At 36.8% G+C, this 19610-nt stretch overlaps 2 protein-coding genes across 2 annotated transcripts in view; both read right to left on the reverse strand.

Moving 5' to 3' along the window:
* The window catches only part of stx1b (syntaxin 1B), a 42682-nt gene extending 38208 nt beyond the window's left edge, over positions 1–4474 (reverse strand). The window contains exon 1 of the mRNA XM_077195052.1: positions 4166–4474. Within this exon, the coding sequence (XP_077051167.1) occupies positions 4166–4195 (30 nt within the window). The 5' untranslated portion in view covers positions 4196–4474. The remainder of the gene's footprint in view (positions 1–4165) is intronic.
* A 2978-nt stretch (positions 4475–7452) lies between these two features.
* On the reverse strand, positions 7453–11127 carry prf1.3 (perforin 1.3). Its single transcript, XM_077195006.1, has 4 exons — positions 11067–11127; positions 9785–10299; positions 8271–9140; positions 7453–8092 (listed from the first exon to the last, which is right to left on the reverse strand). Exons 2-4 carry the CDS (start codon positions 10285–10287, stop codon positions 7792–7794), a joined length of 1674 nt encoding a protein of 557 aa, XP_077051121.1. The 5' UTR covers positions 10288–10299; positions 11067–11127; the 3' UTR covers positions 7453–7791.
* Positions 11128–19610: the final 8483 nt, after the last annotated feature.

Raw genomic sequence — 19610 nt, forward strand, 5'->3', positions numbered from 1 at the left:
TTCCGAAATAAAAAAAATGATTGGCAATCCAATCCGTTTCTGTGTCCGAACAAGTGTGCCCACTCAAAAAAACCTTTTTAAATTCATTACATTAAGCATTATGTTTCCATATTCAAACCTGTGTTTGTCCTAAGAAAATCTCTAAATGAAATGCAACCAATTATGCCCCATTTTTATTTAAACCTACTGATTTGCAGAAGCAATTTTTTCTTGGTCATACACAATTCTAACATCAAAAACAAGTGATATTTGTACAGTTATCTGGGTGTGTGTTCATTTTAGATCATTTATTTTATTCCTTTTTTGAGCAATTAGGCCTATATTACATCAGCACCCAGAATTGTAAAATTAAGTTACACATATGTTATTGAGTTTATAATTTACAACCTGTATCTGTGGGTTCTATTAGCACTCATTTAGTATCAATTAGCAAAATGTGTCTCACCTCTCCTTTTCTGGACAAAACTGGGCAAGATACTGTATGTGATGTCACATAGTCTTTGCCTTCCTGGCGCTTCTGAGTAAATTAATATTAGGTTGCCAACTTTCCAGTCAGTCCACACCTGCGGTTTTTCACCGAACAATAATCTGGATATCATGTTCATTGCAAAACATATCACATTACGATAAAGAAATGATTTATACCATTCTCTCTACAAATACTGTATTCATCACTCAACAAGAGTCAGTGGCTTCCAACACAAATACTAATTGGGGTCTTAATTTATTGGTACTCATTCATTTTCATACATTTTTCATGTTGTTTTGCTTGCTTGTTCGTTTATTTTGATGCACAATAAACTACATTTTCCCCACAGTTTGCATATTCTCACCCATTCATTAGCCAACTACCTGAAATATACATATCAAGTGGGAAACCATGTCCTACATTAAAACTGATCTGAGAAAGCTCTTCAGTACAGTCATATAACTAAATATGAATTTTAATATTCAATCCGATATTCTGTGTTTTCAGAACATTTCAATATTTAAACACTAAGCCTATACTAACAAGCTATAACATCCAGACATATCTTGTAACTTATTGGGCTTTTAGCTTGGGTCCCGCAAAACATGTCTACATGACTTCTTACAGTAATAGTTCACTCAAAAATGAAAATTGCCATCATTTATTCACCTTTGTAACTTTTTGTCTGTGGAAAATAAAAGAAGCTATTCTGTGGAATGTCTCAATATTTTGTCCACGCAATGAAAGCCATTGGTCACCAAAACTATTTGGTTACCAACATTCTTCAAAATATCTTCTGTTGTGTTCAGCGGACAAAAGATACAATTTTAATTTGGGATTGAACTATCCGTTTAATATACCATATTCTGAAGGCACAACAAAAACTTGTTTCGCATTCAATAATGCACATATAATTCAGGGCCTATATAATTTAAATTAGGAGTCTTAAAAATGACTTTACCACTCAAGCCTGTTAGCTTGAAAAAAAAAGAGAAAGGCTGAGAGACACAGACATTCAACCTTGCCTCTCTCAAGGACATTACAGGGCACAGTGAAGCACAACAATACATTGTGCATGTTTAGTATCAGGATTTGAAACAATTTTTCTTCAAATGTTCTGCTTTTTTATCATATTTATTGGCTGCTTGCTCTGTCACATTAACGCTCCAATGCTGACATAAACTCTATCCGCTTTTCAAAAGACACAGCCAACACATGTCATTCCCTGTGGAGACCGTGCATGATGCTTAGATGCTTATATATTAGGAGAGTCACACATTTTACTCTGGTGAATATTTCTTAGATTTATTTTTGAAAGTCTGTTTCAGCACGGGCTGATGCCTTATAAAGTCTTGGTTCCAAAAAAGCTTTTGAACATTTACACTGCCAAGGAAAAAGGTTCAATCAAGACACATTGACCTTTTGTGATATGTGATAACATGCTGTCACACTATATGTTAAGTTATCACAGTGGAACCTGCCAGTAAACAGCCTATTCATTTTTGTGGCTATATTTAAACAGTAAGACAGTTATGAAAAACAAAACAATATGAAACATCAAAAGTGAAAGGTTAGTGTGTGTGTGTGTGTGTGTGTGTGTGTGTGTGTGTGTGTGTGTGTGTGTGTGTGTGTGTGTGTGTGTGTGTGTGTGTGTGTACATTAACCTTTCACTTTGGATGTTTTGATGTCTACTTTTTATTTTATTTTTTAAATTGTTTTAACATTTTTTTGAACTAGGTGTTTGAAACCAATGTACACATTTGTCTAATTTAACTTTTGACTCAAAACCTTACAGTTACAGCGATATTGCCTGAGTGACAACTTCTCCTGTGCGACAACTAGCCGCAGATCCATAGGTCTATTGTCTGGATCAAACGATCTGCCATTGATATTCTGTTCAATTCTCTGTAGATTCCTTCTGGCTGTTGTCAGTGCAATCATAATAAAATAGGTGTGCTAATTATCCGAACGAGGCTGTTATGGTGACGTCTTATAAAGGTCATAAATCTACAGTCCTTATGTGTCATTTTATTTGACCTTTTTATTTATTTATTTAGCTTTTTTTGGAGCCAACGGTTTGCTTTGGCCACTGTGGAGCATAATGCTTTCCAAGCCCAATTTCATTATAAAATACTGCAGGGTGTAATTACCCCATTCAATCTTACTCATTCATTTAATGTCAGATCTCTCCCCTATTCAAATGAAACCTAATATTGAAAGGGGCAAGGTCAATGAATTCTGTCAGATTATCCTTGCTTGCCTCCACTATGCATAGACACGCTCGCCCTGCGCACGCCCACAGTCCAAGTAAACCATAGCCTACACTTCCCTCACCGCGCGACCAATACGTCACAGTGATGTTGACGATTACATAAAATTCGATTATTGCCCAATCATGTCGCATCAGATTCGCGCTGAACTATTAGCATCTTTTGAAGCTAGACTAATGATATATAGCCTATGTTTAAAGCACAGTGGCAGCGCCAGCATACAGCACTCAGCTTTAGGGAGTCTGCACGCGCATCACGTATAATTGCGAATTCTGTAAATCCAATTATCTGTAGATTACATTTCTACGTTTCGTCTGATAAGCAAATGCTGATATCAGATGCTCCGGGTCTCCAGGGGAATAAGATAAGTCTTGGACTGACTCCGGTCGCGGTTTTGTACAAATGACTTTTTTATGATGAAGCAAGTGGCTCACCGAGAAAGATGCAGGTCTTTGGGCTTGGTTGTGAAGTTGCCGATATGTTTTGTTTTACTAACATGTTAATGTACATATCTCTCTTTCACCCCCACCCCTTTCGCTCCTTGCAAAAGCGCACTACACACTGATGAGTGCAGTGCACTGGGTTCAGGCGTTTCCTTTTACGATATTCCATTGATCTCTGGCGACGGACAATTCGTGGAGGTTGGGCGACGCATTAAAGCTTCAAGGCCCACCTTCGATATTACTGAAAAATGAAATAAATAAATGATTAAGTCGCTATACCGTCGCGACTACAAATAGAAATACTTTGGCGGCCATGTTGTAGGCTATTCTTTTAGCTCAATTGGGCGATACGTGCAACAATATTACACCCTTTTATATTTAATATAGGGGCTTAGAACGGAACAATGTGCGCTGTAATAATCGCACATCTCATCCAATGATCCAAAGGTACGGAACAAGGGGGAACCTGCTCGGATGAATGTCATTTTCGTTTAACAAAAAAATAGGTATTAATAATTAATCATGCTGGTGATCATAGAATTAGATATTGGGATGGTGCGTATCAGTGGAAGGATAAACTGCCTTACTATCCGCAGCAGTCTATACTCACACTCCTGGGCGACATGTATCAAAGGTAGTCTGTGTGCATGCTAATGTGGGGGGCTCATTTCGCGAATTACGCCATATAACCGGATTTAATCGATAAATCGATCCATCGCACATGGAACAGCTAGTGCTCGCGTGAGAGCCGCTGTTAAAAGCATAATGTGTAATGTGGTAGACGGCTACATTTGTAATTGCATAAAGAAAAAAGATAAAAGGGAGAAAAAATATCGGAAATGTATGAAATCCGTACCATGCCCATAAATGTTCAGCCGTGAGCGAGCAGCAGTGAGATGTCAGCTGCTGACGCCCGGTTGCGGTGAGGAGACGGACGAATATGGGAGGAGATGAACGATAAAGCATCAGCAATAAAGACTTACACTTCGTAGTTCCTGCGTGCGATCCTTCATTTTTCCCCGCCGTGCTGGCCAAAAATATCGCTTGAGATGTCCGCTGCGTTCGTGTATTTATTATTAGCAAATGTCTCGCTCCTGTTTAATTTCCCACAGATTTAGGTGATTTCAAAAAAAGAGAGCCCAGTTCTTCCCCTCTGCACTATTTCACGCCTTTTCCCTTTTCCCTTTTCCCGGTTCTGTGATGGTGTGTCCTCCGTGGCGGTGCAGTGATGCCCCGCAGCGCGCTCTGACTCCAGCACACGAAAGCAATTCCGAACGCGGTACTGATGCTGCAAAAAAAAAAGAAGAGAGATGGGGGAGGGGAGCGATGCAGAGGGCTGGAGCGCTTCTGCGCATGCGCCGCCGTCTCACTTTACCTCCTGCCCCTCCCCCATCCCGCTCGCTTGCTGTACTGCGTGTCTCCGCAGCGCGTAACTGACCTACGTTCCCCATTATAAGTAGGGAACTGTAGTTTGTTTTAGGCGGAATACAACACCTCTTGTTGGCTTGACGAAATAATCGATACGGTTCTGTTTTATTTTAATGGAGAGAAAAGTGGGTAGGACGCATTGAAAAAGATACTTCAAGATACTTAAAATGCATCTCAATGCATTTTAAACCTTTAAAATCTGAATTTCTTTTATTCCCCAATTTCCCCATTAGCTATAGGTGTGAGGTAACAATTTACCTCAGATCTCAAATGTCACTGTTATGATGTGTACAGAGACATACATGCTAATACAGTCAACACATTAATCTGCAATAAGACAGATAAAGTGATCCAGGTGTTTTTTAAAGTGAACCTGAATTGCAGCCTGTTTTAAAAAAATGACATATTTTCAAAAGAACTACAATGTTCAGTGGGTAAAAAAAAATGTAAAATGAGACTTAATTTTATCTATCAAAAATGAGTGATGAGCAATACCCTTTTTTCTTTAACAAATTCAAGTTCAAAGTTACTTTTTAGTTTTCTTTGAAGAGTGTGATATGCGCATCTTCATGCAAAATAAATAAACTTAAAAATATATATATTTTTAGAAATGTCTTGGGATTTATTATGAAAGTTTCTAATGTGAGGATGAATTCTCTTAATAGAGCATCCGTATATTATTCATGATTTAAATAATATTTAAATGTATTATTATTTATTATTATAATTTAAATAATATTTAATTAAAACATTTTTTTAAGACTTATGGACATTATTGGTAACCATTACCCAATAATGGCATCTGTGAAAGTCGTTTCATAGAAAGAACAAAGTACATTTTGATGAAAGATTACAAAGACCATAAGAGCAGGGGAAGGAACATGCATTATAAAAGTAAGTACGTTCATTTTGGATTTCATGCTGACTTTAAAGTCCTTTGAATATATGTAGGCCTATATGTGAATGTTCAAATTTTACAGAGACCCTGCATAAACTGTTGAGTTGAGAAGGGATACAGCGTTGGCCTTGCTGTTGTCTGTTGGTCTTGGTTTGGATTGCTTGAAACATCTGCCAAAGGGAAGCTTCTGGAACAAATGATCAGGTTCGGGAGGGATCTTCAGTGCATCTTTGTGCCCCAGTTCACTGTCCTGGACCGGCAGAACTCAGATATGTGAACTACGTGAACTGGTTTTTAAAGTATATGGCCAAGAATATAACACCTTTTTGCTAATCCCAGTGCCATAAGAGTGTCAAGTGGCTCCATATTAGACAAAGACATCCCCATCTAAGGGGAAGTCATATACAAATAAGTTTTGTCCAAGTAAAATGAAATTACTTTTTGCATATTTTCTTGCACATATGTTTCTGTAAGAAGAAATGTATGCAGTAGGCTATACACAAAATACTATTTTAATGTCATTGCCGTTTTAATGACATTGAAGATGTTCGTGAGTCATCTCTGCACCACCAGCGCTTGCAATTCATTTGGTGGTTCATATAGCACATTACTTGCATTTGACCACAAGGCTTTTAATGTATAAACCTCATCAAACACCAATATGCATGTGTGTGAAGTTTGTTAAATTCAGATGAATGTTTATAAGGCCTTTAACAATAGTGATTGACGAACCAGCTTTAGGGAGGTTTGGGCCTGAATTATTGAACTGAACACAGCAGAAGGCCTTTAGGAGATACTTCTTGTGTAAAGCATGATCTTTTTTTACAGGGGTCATTGTTTGGTTCAGAAAGACTGCAGTCACAGGAAAAAGATTTGTCATTTTTAATTGACCCCTTTCACTTTCCGGGTTTCTCAGAAGCGGAAGTCCTCATAGTTGGGTAAACTTGAATGAGAGACTACATTATATATATTACATATTACATATATATTTTGTTCCTATTTGCTCAAATAGCAAAAGAAAAAACTCCACAATAGTGTTTTTATAACTTTAAAAAAGAGGAACAAATAATGATAACGGCAGTCAGAAGAGAGAAAGACGTCAATTTTACCGTCACTCCCACAGTCGTTGTATTAGAATCACGATCACAGCAGCCAGCGTAAATTTTTTATCAATTTTTTTGTAATTTGATGCGAAGGTAATAAAATAGAAAGTGTTACAAATGTACTATACAGGGGTGTTGAATGCTTGAATCTAATTGGTTTACCAACGTTCCTGTGCAATTATTTTAAGGGAAACACACGGCTAAAGAAGATCCGGCAGGTCTTGACCGGATTACAGTTCCATATCACTTCGCCAAATGATTTCAGATATTTCAATGGTCTTTACAGACCACAGAACTAAAACCCACAATGATACCGGCCGAGCAAAAAAATTTAGTAAAAACAACAAATTATTTCCATGTTTTTTTGCCACAAAATTAAAGTAACATTACCACCTCGGTGTGCATTATTTTTCTAACAATTCAACGGCCCGTCATCAATTTTAAAAAAATGAAAATATGAAAAACTTTGCTGGATTTAAGATGCTGATGACTGTTTAAACGCGTCATCACAGTCTGCAAAAAGGGTCCATCTGTATCTTCTTATTTAGAAAGGTGACACTTTCTTCAGGCCATAATCATCTTCCGACATGTTGAATGTGACTCGTTTTAATTAGAGCCATCAATGCATAATTGTACTTCATCTAATCATGTGTTTTTTAATATTTACAACAAATGTTTACTTTATTTATCAGAACCATTGTTTTACCTTTTCTCTGTTATATCTTTTATTTTCTGTAATTAAATTTAATAGTTATAATAGTTCCCAAATCTAGTACCTCATTTCACCCACTATAATGATTGAAATAAGCAGCCTAAAGTGAAAACTAGAGACAAAATACACTTTTTTTTCAAGAAAGTTTTTTTATTGCATCAGTCTGAAAAATGTTTTTAATTTAATACTGCGGGTTGTATAAGATTCACATAAAATGATAAAATTAAATCATGTATCGAGAATCTTTTTTAAGAATCAGATAAAATCAATTTATCGAAGAAAAAATTCAGATACAAGTTCTTAAAGTGACTATTAAAAAATAGCTTTTGCAAATTTGCGTACAAATCAAGTCAATGGTATTTCTCTGCCAAATATTTAAAAAAGCTTATGACAATTTTTATACATGCGGTATCTCAGAAGGCCCTTCATTCACATTTTACAGTATCCTTACATTCTACAGTTGTTGTATTACAGGAAAGACACATTTCTTGTAAAGCCATTGGATTTTTTAAACACAGTGGGCTGCTCTCTGCCAAATGGCTGGTAACGATTTAGAATACCATCACCACCCGGCGTAGGAGCGTATTTATCACAATAAACCCCTGTAAGACTTGGCGCACACTTTGCAGTGTAGCTGATAAAAAGAGTGCCGTGCTTGAGTCCAAACGTCTTCTGCAAATTGTTGCCTTGCTCTGGGATAATAGATTGGCTTCCCAAAAGATCATCATTAAACCGGTTGTCACGGTCCCACACCTCAAATTTCAACTCCCTGTAAGAAAAGAGGATGTTCATGACATGATGTGCAATATTTTAAAGTTTCACATTTTTACAACATGAAAGTTTACAGATTTTTTAGAGCATTATCACGTTTTGAATTCATCTACAGTATTGCTGACAGAAACTGAAACTTTGATTTTGAAAACGGAGAATATACAGTAATTACTCACGTTTTTGTATTCAGATCCACAGTTCCAACATTGAACATGTAGTTCCACTGAGGAAAGTTGTTGTTCCAAATCACAGGGGTTGTATACTTTTCCCTTCCGTAGAAAACTTTAACATAACCATCTGTTTTACCGACAATGTCGCCCCATAATCCCTCAGCTCTATTCACGGTCACTTTCAATGTGGCCACTCCTGACTGACTCGGACAGCAGTTGCTATTAACTCTTTCGTGACCACTGCATTTGCATGCGCAATTATTGTCACGTTGGCCCACTTTGCATTTGGAGGGGCAAGCGGTTGATATTGCGTTATTTGTGATGTATTTGCTGATGGCAGCTTGCAGACTGGCTTTTCTAACAGAGTCATTTTTCACAAGAATATGCAATGAGCTCAAGGTGTAGGACACCACTCCAGGAATTTTCTTCAGTGACTTGAGCCACACGTCATAACCATTATTGGCACTTGGATTGAAGAGGATGTCTTGCTGCTCACCGTTGCCGCCCAATATATCAGTGACGCGGTCGGTAAAGGAGCCACTGAAGCTGCTTTTAGTCTCCAGTTTACTTTGCCTTTCTTTGCAGAAATGTGTTTTCGCGCTCACATTCACGGGCTTAATGATGGCTGACGCTTCTAACGATAAGCAGAAGCTCACTTCTTGTACTGACAGACCTGACATGGAAACCTTGCAGGTCTTCAAAGCAGTGGTTGACTGTACGTGGCCGCCCAGGTCGACTCTCCGCAAGAAGTGTGTTCCATAGATAGAAATAAAATGGTTGTATGCATCTTCTGACTTGCTGTCATATTTGGCAGGAAGTAACCTGAGGGAACCGGCAAATTCTTCGGTCATTGGAGGACTGTCCTGAAGACGAAATCTGATGAAAGGAAAGAAAACAAGATTTTCATGCTTCATGTTAGTAATCTAATGTAACATATCACGTATAACACTGTTCAATATGAAAGCCTGTTTCTGCCATAGAGTTAAACAAAAATTTAAAAAGGTAATTGTGACTTTATTGACCTTAGGTTAGACGCCATGTTGAATTTTAGGCGGATGAAAAACTGATTTTATCTACTGAAATTTTGTAGGGTTTCGTCAGCTGAACAATTGGCATGTTGTTAACCAAAAGTACAATCCATTGAACATGCTGTATTTCTATCAGTCACTGCCTTGTTTTCATTTTTTATCTCACAGTGTGATTATTTCTCATTAGAAACTTTCTCACAATGACCATTTTTATGTTTTTCCAGTGCAATAAAAAAGCACATTTCCACAGAGTTTGTAACTGATCTTTTATAGTTAATCCTGGGTAGTCAAGTTTTGAAATTTCACACTGTACATTTATAAACCCTAGGCTAATGTCATGTTTTGCATATTTATGAGGTCACTCACATTGATTGGACGAGTGCAGATGCAGGCATTACATAAACTCATAATAATTGCTTTTTCCTCCCTACTTTATTCCCAATACTATGATGATAATAAAGATCCTATATTTTTGAGAGTGCACACACTTACGAGTAATAGCGACAGGAGAAGGTGTGGCCTGTGAAGGAGTACTTGTCTTCAGCTGAATGGGTCATTGCAAACTTGGTTTTCTTGGAATGAGTGCCAGCGATAGCCACACTTGCCACCCGCGGCACACTCAGCCCAATCCTCCAGCCGACAGTGAGGGAATTGCTGGTTTCCTTAAGAACTGAGCTGGCCGATTCATACACTTGCCTACTGAGGGTTTGACGGCATTGCACCTTGACACGCCAGTCGGTCACAGAAGCTGGCACCTTCTGTTTCTCATTGAGTAGTGAGTTCTCACACACAGTGCAGTTTCCAGGCCCTCCTCCATTCATGTAGGAAAGCACATCCACCACAAAAGCTCCGGTGGTCTTCATCCGCAAAATGTCAAAGCCTTCTCCCACCAAATTATGCCCAGGCACGAAATTAAGCTTCTTGCAATCTTCGTTGGGGATCGTTTCACAACAGAGGGCAAAAGGAAGAAAGAGGAGCAACAGAAGAGGAGCCATTTGTACTGCAGGCTGAAAGAGAGGAGATACTCTTTCACATTATTCGAATTTAAAAACAGATCAAGAAGTATTTGGACACTTAACGTAAAAATGTCTGTGTCTTTACATTTATAACAAAATATCAATACATTATACATAGTCTGCTAATGTTTTAATTTGTCAGTTGGTCGATCATTGCATAAATATTTTGAGTGATTACTCATGCATCTTTCAGTTTCCATCACTAACCAATGCTGAAGAACTGTCTGTTCAGTTCAGAGGGTTAACAGCTAATTAAACAATACATATGTCAAACACTAATTCTGGTGTTCTGCTTACATAGACTGTTACTAAGTTTTAAAGTTATCTGTTTTTACATGACTTTTGAAGGAGTAAAATCATATGAAATCATCTCCAGAAGGATACAGGCTGTAAATATTATATTTCAAGCTTATAAGTGGAAGGCTGTAGATTAAAAGGTTCCAAGGAACATTCCAAAAGAAACATTTAGCATTCAAAGAGTGTCCAAACTTTTGATGCAAGTAAAACATGACCTGTTTAACTCCTTAATAAATACTAAATAAATCCACTAATTTGCCCATGCAGAAAACGCACATTCCCATGTTGAAGTGAGACTACTTTTGGAAAATTAAAATTTCTTTATCAGAATTCTTCTAATTTAACACTTATTTATCCTACATTGTACCAAAGACATACATTTAAGCATTTACAGAAAGATGAATAGTTTACAATTTATAATTACAAAATACGAAAATACCAAGCAAACAATTGACATTTACCTTGAGATGTTTTCTTAACAGCTTTGGTAGAGCAGGGCAGAAGATTAGGTTAAATAACCCTAATGTTAGAAAAAAAGGGAGGGAGGGAGGGGAACAAAAAGAGCAGACTCAGAAACACCAGTTATGTGTTACCCTCACACTGTTTTCAGCAACACCAACACAGAAATACAAAATGGGTCTTTATGGGTATCAAAAAAAAATCTTCGCTCTCTTACATTTAAAAGAAATCAGAAAACATCTGATTCTGAACAAATTGTAACACTCTTTTTGTAAGCAGCATAGCCTGTGAGGAATAGACTTATTTACACTCTTCTCAGGCCATCTATTACTATGCAGTCAATAAAATCAATAACACTTCTGTAACTTAATTTCAGAAATTTCATTGCGCTTTTTCTTCATGAATGCTAAAAAAAATAAAAGATTGTTAAAGATTTTTCAATATGAGATAAAGATATGAAACAATAAAACAACAGAATCCTAGCTGTAACGGTAAGCAGGAGAACACTTTTAAAACTAGGTTTTGTATTGTATTCTGCATTTCTCTATGGCAGTGAGGTGCATTTACTGCAAATGAATCATGACATATACTCTTCTACTAGTGAAGCTCACACTGCAGGGTCATACTAATCGAGATTTGATATCAGTCTTGATTCAGTCTCCTCTGTCTGCTCCTTTTAATGCATTAAATTGTAGACCGTTGACCTTCGCACTGGCTGCGATTGGCATCTCTGGATCTGTGCTCGATTGGTTATCTAACTTGAATGAAAATTCCTACGAAGACATTTGGAAAGAGTCAGTCTCTGTACTCTGTACTCTCGGGGATTTTAGAGGAATGACCCAACCATGTATACGATTTCACACATTTTTGGACCTCACTGTAAATTGTGCAGGTTTACTAGTATACAACATCCAATCTATGTGAATAGGATCAATGCGAAATTTCTTGTGGACACTTGGGCTTTGCTAATTCTCACGTGAAATGACTTTTATCATATCAAGATCTTAGAGTGTTCTAGACCAACTTCATTTGGTGCAAGTATTCGATGTATCAGCATTCATAAATGTGGGGTGAATATCTGACTAAACGTTTTTAGAGTGAAACAGAAGTTCTTCACACCTATCATCTGCAATGTCTGCAGAAATGGTGTAAACCACTGTTTCTCTGTAACAATACATCAACGCATTCAAAAACCATTAGGCTTTGACTTTTTAGTTTCAACCATTTGACATTTATTCAATTACACTGTTTATACAGTATATCATATTATAGCAGCCATTATAGTTCTAAATCTACACATTTATTAAGTCCCCAGGGTGCAGTCAGAGTTTGGTAAAACTGCTTTCTCTTTTTATGCTTCTTGGGCATGGAAGGAGCTGCAAAACACCATTAATAAAATTAAATTAAAAAAACACTCACCTCTATGAATACCTTTTAAAGGTCTTTTACAAAAACATGTTGCTGTTTTACATCGATTTGCATAATTTTGTTATGTTTTTATTCATTCTATACACAGATGAGCCAAAACATTATGACCAGTCACAGGTGAAGCGAGAATCATTGACCATCTCATAACAAGGCCAAATATTAAGGTTTGGGTAGATTAGATGTTGGGTAGATTAGATGTCTTTTCTGAGCCAACATAACTACTGTGGCACAAGTCACACAAAATTTGAATGATGGTTATGGGAGAAATGTGTCACAAACACACTCTGCTGCGCATGAGGAGTGCCTATGCTGTCCCCTGCCGAAAACGGCACGATGAGCATCGGAATTGGACCTTTGAGCAGTGGATGAAGGTTGCTTGATGAGTCCCATTTATGTGAACGACATTTACGTGTATATCGTTTACATCAGGAAGTGATAGCACCAGGATGCACTGGGGGGTGAAGACAAGCCGGTGGAGGGAGTGTGATGCTCTGGCCAGTGTTCTGCTAAGAAACCCTGGCTCCGGCCATTTTTGCGGACATCAATATGACACGAGCCACATGATTGCAGACCAGGTACACCCCTTCATGACAATGGTGTTCCCTGGTGGAAGTGGCCTCTTTCAGGGGGATATGTACTCTGCCACACTGCACACATTGTTCAGGAATGGTTTGAGGAACATGATGAAGAACAAGGTGTTGCCCTGGCCTCTAAATTTCCCAGATCTCAATCCAATTGAGCATCTGTGGAATGTGCTCGACCAACAAGTTCGATCCACGGTGCCTCCACCTCGCAACCAGGTCATACGTTTTTATGCATTATATATGTTTTAATGAGTGAAATTGTTGTTGACTCCCTGGAAGATTTTGTATCTTAATGCAGCACCGCTTTTTATGTCAAAGTGCAATTCAAGACAAATTTCAAGACATCGCCTGCCAAAGTCAAAATGACCCACCTTTGAGTTCGATTCCAGTATAACAGAGATATTTCACCCAGTATATTTAAAAAGGTCACTTGAAGTGACAGAAATAATACCTTGACTCTTTGCAGATTGATTATGCAGCTGATATTTTTTGTGAGATGAGGAACATGCTGACTCCTCCAGAGAGACGTATCTTTCTGCTCTGGTGGCTTATTACTTTATTCTTTCAGAACATCTACCTGAAGATCAATGTACGTCAGAAGAGACCAAACCACTCTGAGGGGAATTTCATGTTTCATGTTTATACTTTTAGATATCAGGACATTTTGATGTATTCAGCCCTTTTCTCCTACACAACAGAGTTTCATGCAAGCTAACTATGTCCAATATTTTTTAAGGAAGACAATAGCTTGATTTATTCAAAATGAAAGTAATTAGGATTAAATAAGATTTTAAATAATAAAAAAATAAAAAAACAATGAGGTTGTTAAATGCAAATTCATTTGAATAGTAAGTAAGCTCTGACAATCTTAAAATAAAATTGTTTTAGAGACGAGATATTTTTTCATCCGATCCACAAAAACAATAAGGTTTCGCTACTGGTTTCATTCTGCCACTGATCAGTGAAAACTCTTTATGTGATTAGATTCATTCTGAAGCTCGCTTTCTGTTTTTTGCTCATTCAAGCAGCTATCAAAACAGCCACGGTACCTCTGGCACACCTGAAATCCACTTTAAATTAGTACTCAGTCATATTTGACCAATTTATAATGAACAAACTTTGTTAAAGGCACAAATAGCAATTTGCGTTTTGGGACCAATGTGCATTTAAAATATATATAACTTATAACCTCGGTTACCAGGGCCTCGCAGCATCAGATCTTGGTTTTAGTCCTGATTGTGATCTAGGCCATGAAGGCTTGCTGTGGAATGTGTGTTAACCCATTTACACCAGCAGCGTAGCCGAGTTCGACCCAGATGTTACATCAGTTGTAGAGTTCTTCAGTGTGACAGGCCTGTGATCTGAATACAAGCTTTACTGAGTGTTACGTCTCCCCCTTTAAATAGGTCTAGAGTTAAAAGGGAAAGTAACATATCTATTAAATTTAGAAAAATGAATAAAAAGAAAAGAAAACAGGTTCAGTTACTGATAACTTGTTTTGAGATGAAAAAGACAGAGACAGATATAGTTGAATTATTTTTAGTAGGCCATAATAATACACCCAATGTTTTTTTTACAGAGGCAAAGTGAATAAATAATTATTTACCGAATATACACAAGTAATAAAACAAAACGCAGAGCACAGGAGAAAGGGACAATGAGCGGTGCTAAAGCAAAGAAATAAACATAACAAAACACACTAACTTTAACCCCTTTGATATTCCTACACTAACAAAGAAATAATACATGAAAATGAACAATTCTCCGGCAAAGAAACGCCATCTAAGCTACACTAAATAACAAACATAAATACATGAGGTGGCATCTGCTCCTTACCTGATGTGTATAAACAAACAAACTCTAACGTGTTGCATTGTGTGGATCACGTGACAGACTAACTATCCCTTCTCATTGAGTCTAGTAAGATCGATTAATGCAAGATGTGGTGATAGCGCACACAAAAATAAAAAGTCTGTAATTTTATCATTTCAAACTTGTATCACGTGCACATCACACAAAAGAAGAAAATGCCAAGTCACATAGACTAATGGAACGTTGGTATGTTGGTTTGCATTCCTAAATGATGACAGATGTTTCATTTTTGGCTGAACTTTTTCTTTAACACACTATTGAATTGATTGTTAGGCTGTGCTGAGCGCACTGCTGCAGTAGGCCTTGATGTTTTGCATTCTGTACTGCAATTTATGACCCGCGTACAGGTCACTGAGTGCAGCGGCAGTGAAGGGAGAAACTTGCAGTCTATCTTAAATGCTTGCCAAGCTGCATCTCAATGCTACAGCAGTCCCTGTGCCAAATTTGAACTCCCTGCCAAATGATTACCCCCCTGCTACCTGGTTGCCTAATCCTAACCCCACCCCTACGCTTAATCCTAAACCTACCCATACTGGGGTAATAATCTGGCTGGGATTTGGCACAACTCCGGCAAGTGGCTGGCAAGTGACCCCAGGGGTTTACAATCGAAGAACACACTCAAGATTTTTTTTCTCCCATTAAAATTCTATAATTTTATATTTGTATTGTTTGTAAAAAAAAATTATTTCAAATAAATGAGTTGTTCACCCAAAATGAAACCTGTCATCATTTACTCTCCTTATACCAATCATACCAAACCCATGACTTACTTTCTTTTTTGTGGAACACAAAATAAGTAGGCTATTTTTAGGAATTGTCCTGATTACTTTACCATGCAATTACAATGAATGTGGACTGATGCTTTCAAGCTTTAAATAAGGATCCCATAATAGTATACACATAGTCTACAATGCATTATTCTTGTTCTTAAGATGTCAAATCCCTAAAGTAAAATGTTAAAGGCGTGGTCACATTAGCGACATTTTGGTGAAAAAGTCCATTGTCAGTAGTGTTGCAATGCCTGAAGCATAGTTTGCACAGCCACAGAAGTCAAGTCACTTTTAAACCAAGCAGCTTTCTGATGGCCAACCCGCCAAACTGGGGTTATGCGCAACAAACTTCCTTATTCTGTAACAGGTCGCATCACTTCCGGTTCGGGTCATTTATATGTGCTTTGTTATGAGCCGTTTTACTCAAGATAGATTCAAATGAATGAGCAAAGATGAGCATAACCGATGTCCATCGTATAGATTGATAGCCTAAAAGTTTTTATTTTTTATTTTACTTCTTCTAACTAACATTTAGATATTTAAATCGAATAAAACAGCAACAGTAAAAAGATCTTGCTAGGTTAGCCTTTAACTTAAAAGTCTGAAAAAAAATGTATTCTGACCTTTTGTAAATGTTATATGTTTTTATCTGGTTAATTTCACTGATTTTAATGTGTTATTTAATCCTACTTATTTTTTATTATTAATTTTCAAATTCACTGCCCTTATTTAAAACAATTTAATTGTATTCAATTAAAAGAAATTGGGAAAAAATGTTTAATTTAAAATTGTGGCAACAGATTACAGGCAATATTATTAATTAAATGTAACACATTAGAATTGAGTAATAATTAATCAAAATAATTCATTAAAAGTTAACCATTTTCAAATGAGTAAACTGAGAGAGACTGATTGGTCGTCTGAGTAAAATGAGCCCGCCCCCTTGACACTGTGATCCAGAGCTATGGTCAATACAAAATCCCTATGCATTTTAAACAAAAATAACAGACAGACGTCAAAGAAGAAGTAATAAGTCTTTATTTTTATTGCCAACATTGAAGATTCCTGATGTTAACAAGCTGAATCACGGAAGGAGAAAACCGTAATTTTGTGTCGCCATTATGGAGATTAGTGTTTGTTTTAGATGGTGTCTTGACCCTTTACTCATTTATTTTAGATTTTGTTTGACTGGTATATCTGAGTTATAACAGCTAGTTGGACAAATTGAAAAAATGATTTGATGGTGTTGGTTGTTATTTAACAATCATTATTTCACAATCATTTGACCTGAATCACTGAATTTAATTTGAACTGCAGCATATTTTATAATTGTCACCATTGATGAGATTCACAGGCTGATTCGTGAAACAATTGAGTAAATTCAACTCATAGTAATTTAGCTAAACTTATGAATATAATTAATCTGAAATTACTTATAAAATATAAGTACACTCAACTTAAAACATATATCTGGATTGAGATAATTTTATCCCTTGACATAATAAAATTAAGTAAAGTCAACATAACATTTTTTCAGTGTCGTCAGTTCGTACTGCCAATAACACTTTCTCCGACAAGCGGATGCAATGGGAGAAGTTTCGCCCTCACACGAAACAATAGAAATTCTATTTTAAATTACTGGATATTTTTAGACTTATAAAATAAATTAGATAAAGCATTGGTAGAAAATACTTACCTAGTATGTCATTACGGTAAATGTCCGAATTCACAGTAGGCTTACTCAAAAAAGACTACTTCTGGCGAGATTCTGAAGTGTGCATGAACACTTGACTATCCCATGAGGCCACGGAAGAGGATTTGTGAATGGTGGTGACACTGTAGGGCATGTGATAAGGGCAACATGGCGAATGTACCAGGCCTACGTCCAGATTATTCAGATTAACACTATATAGAATGTACGTTTTTAGCGGTTGTGGAGTAATTACTACTCAGAAGACTCATTTTCAGCTGGTTTCTTCTAGATTTTCCATGATTTAGGTGTAAAATAAAGCCTGTGTAAACATACTTTGTTTTGTTCTACAACGTAAATTACACACACCCATAGTGAAAATAATAATTTTGAAGCTGTTCATTTTTGCCTATGCATGTTTCTAATAAGTAACTAGATAAGACAGCTTGGGGTGTGAGTGTGTGCAGTGTACATTGTAGAACAAAAGTTGTTTACCACAGGTTTAATTTTACTCATAATCTGAAAAAAACCTTTATAAAACCAGGAAAATCTCGAAGGAACCAGCGGCAAATTAGACTTCCGTGTTCTGAAGTCATACCTGCAGCTATTCCACCTCATTCACCACTGCAATAAACCTTATTCATAGCACCGCCATGTCAGGTATAAAAGTGAGACTGCATGTGAGGGATAGACTTACCGTGTTTTCAATGGCATCTTCAGTAAAAAGCTGTATAAAGCTCCTAGATCACTTATAATTTTCCACTGCTCATATTGGCGGGAGGTTTCAAAATCATTTACATAACATTTAGGGCAACAAAATGTGCTGCATGTGACTAGTCCCAGTTAGTCTAGCAATTGTTTATATATATATATATATATATATATATATATATATATATATAGGTATACAATAATATTAATATTAATGGGTCAAGTGTTGATGAAAAAGATGCATTTTCAGCCGTTTCTTGAAAATGGCTGCTCGGGTTCAGTAAAACAGGTCGTTCCACCAGCATGGAACAGTCAAGGTAAAGGTCCGTGAATGTGATTGTGTGCCTCTTTTAGATGGCACACAAGGTGCTGTTCACTTGCAGAACACAAGCTTCTCCAGGGCACATAAGTCTGATGTAGTGAGTTTAGATATAGGGGTGCAGAGCCAGTGGTTGTTCAGGCAAACATCTACATATTAAGTAACATAGCTAGATTAAAACTTAAAAAGCAAGGTATCAGCTCTACTTATAATAGCTGATTTGACATTCTGCATGTTTAATTCATGAGAAGTGCTCTGAATTTGTTTTTCTGGGATGTCCTTGTCATTTCAGTGCACGGCTGTAAGAACTGAATAGTGTCCTATTAGGAGCATCAAGGTAAAATGGATCAACTTGATTCATCCTCCAACTGGTCTCTGCTGGTGTGGAGAATAGCAGACCAAACCATCCACTGCACATTGCACTGTAATAATGAAATAAATGATTTTAATTTGTTTTAAACGATTTGAAGGTCTATGAGACCATGAGGACCTATGACATAGCGATTGTCACCTTGTGCTTAATGGAGGTCTTTACCTTAAACTCTAGCAGCTGTTTTTACATCTTAATTACTTAAATGTAAACATAATTGTTTATATAATCCCTAACAAGATTACTTTTAATTACTCCAGGCATTGTTTTGTTCTGTTGTTCTCCACTGAAAAGGTTTAATGCAATTACCGGTACTTTAGCCATCATGCATGCTAAAATGGATGATTTTAAGCTATAAAACAGTGTTTTATTTGATACAGTTATCATACTGCACCCCCTGCTGTTTGAAAACTGAGATTTTTTTAGAGCAAGAAACATATGCTGCAGACTTTGAAACAGAGTTTTGTTTAAATAGAGTGAAATAATATATATATATATATATTGTGGCCCCCACATGGTATGATTACATTTCTGCTGATCTGTCATGCTTATTTACTTATTCACATCAGTAGTAACAAGCCCTGTTCCTTTACATGGTTTATCTTCAGTATTGCATGAGCTACATGCACTATAGGCAATGACATCACAAAACTTGCACAACAATAATATTATTTCATAATTACTAAATAGGTCCTTCCTTCATTTGTCAATTTTAAATGATTTACATAAATATTCTATTTATTATTATGATTGAATCATTCATGCCTTTGAGGCTTTCATGCTTCAAATTACACAGAATCTT

This window comes from Siphateles boraxobius, unplaced genomic scaffold, assembly GCF_051911475.1.
Source record: "Siphateles boraxobius isolate OS27281-9 unplaced genomic scaffold, OSU_SipBor_1 33, whole genome shotgun sequence".
In the NCBI taxonomy this organism is placed as follows: domain Eukaryota; kingdom Metazoa; phylum Chordata; class Actinopteri; order Cypriniformes; family Leuciscidae; genus Siphateles; species Siphateles boraxobius.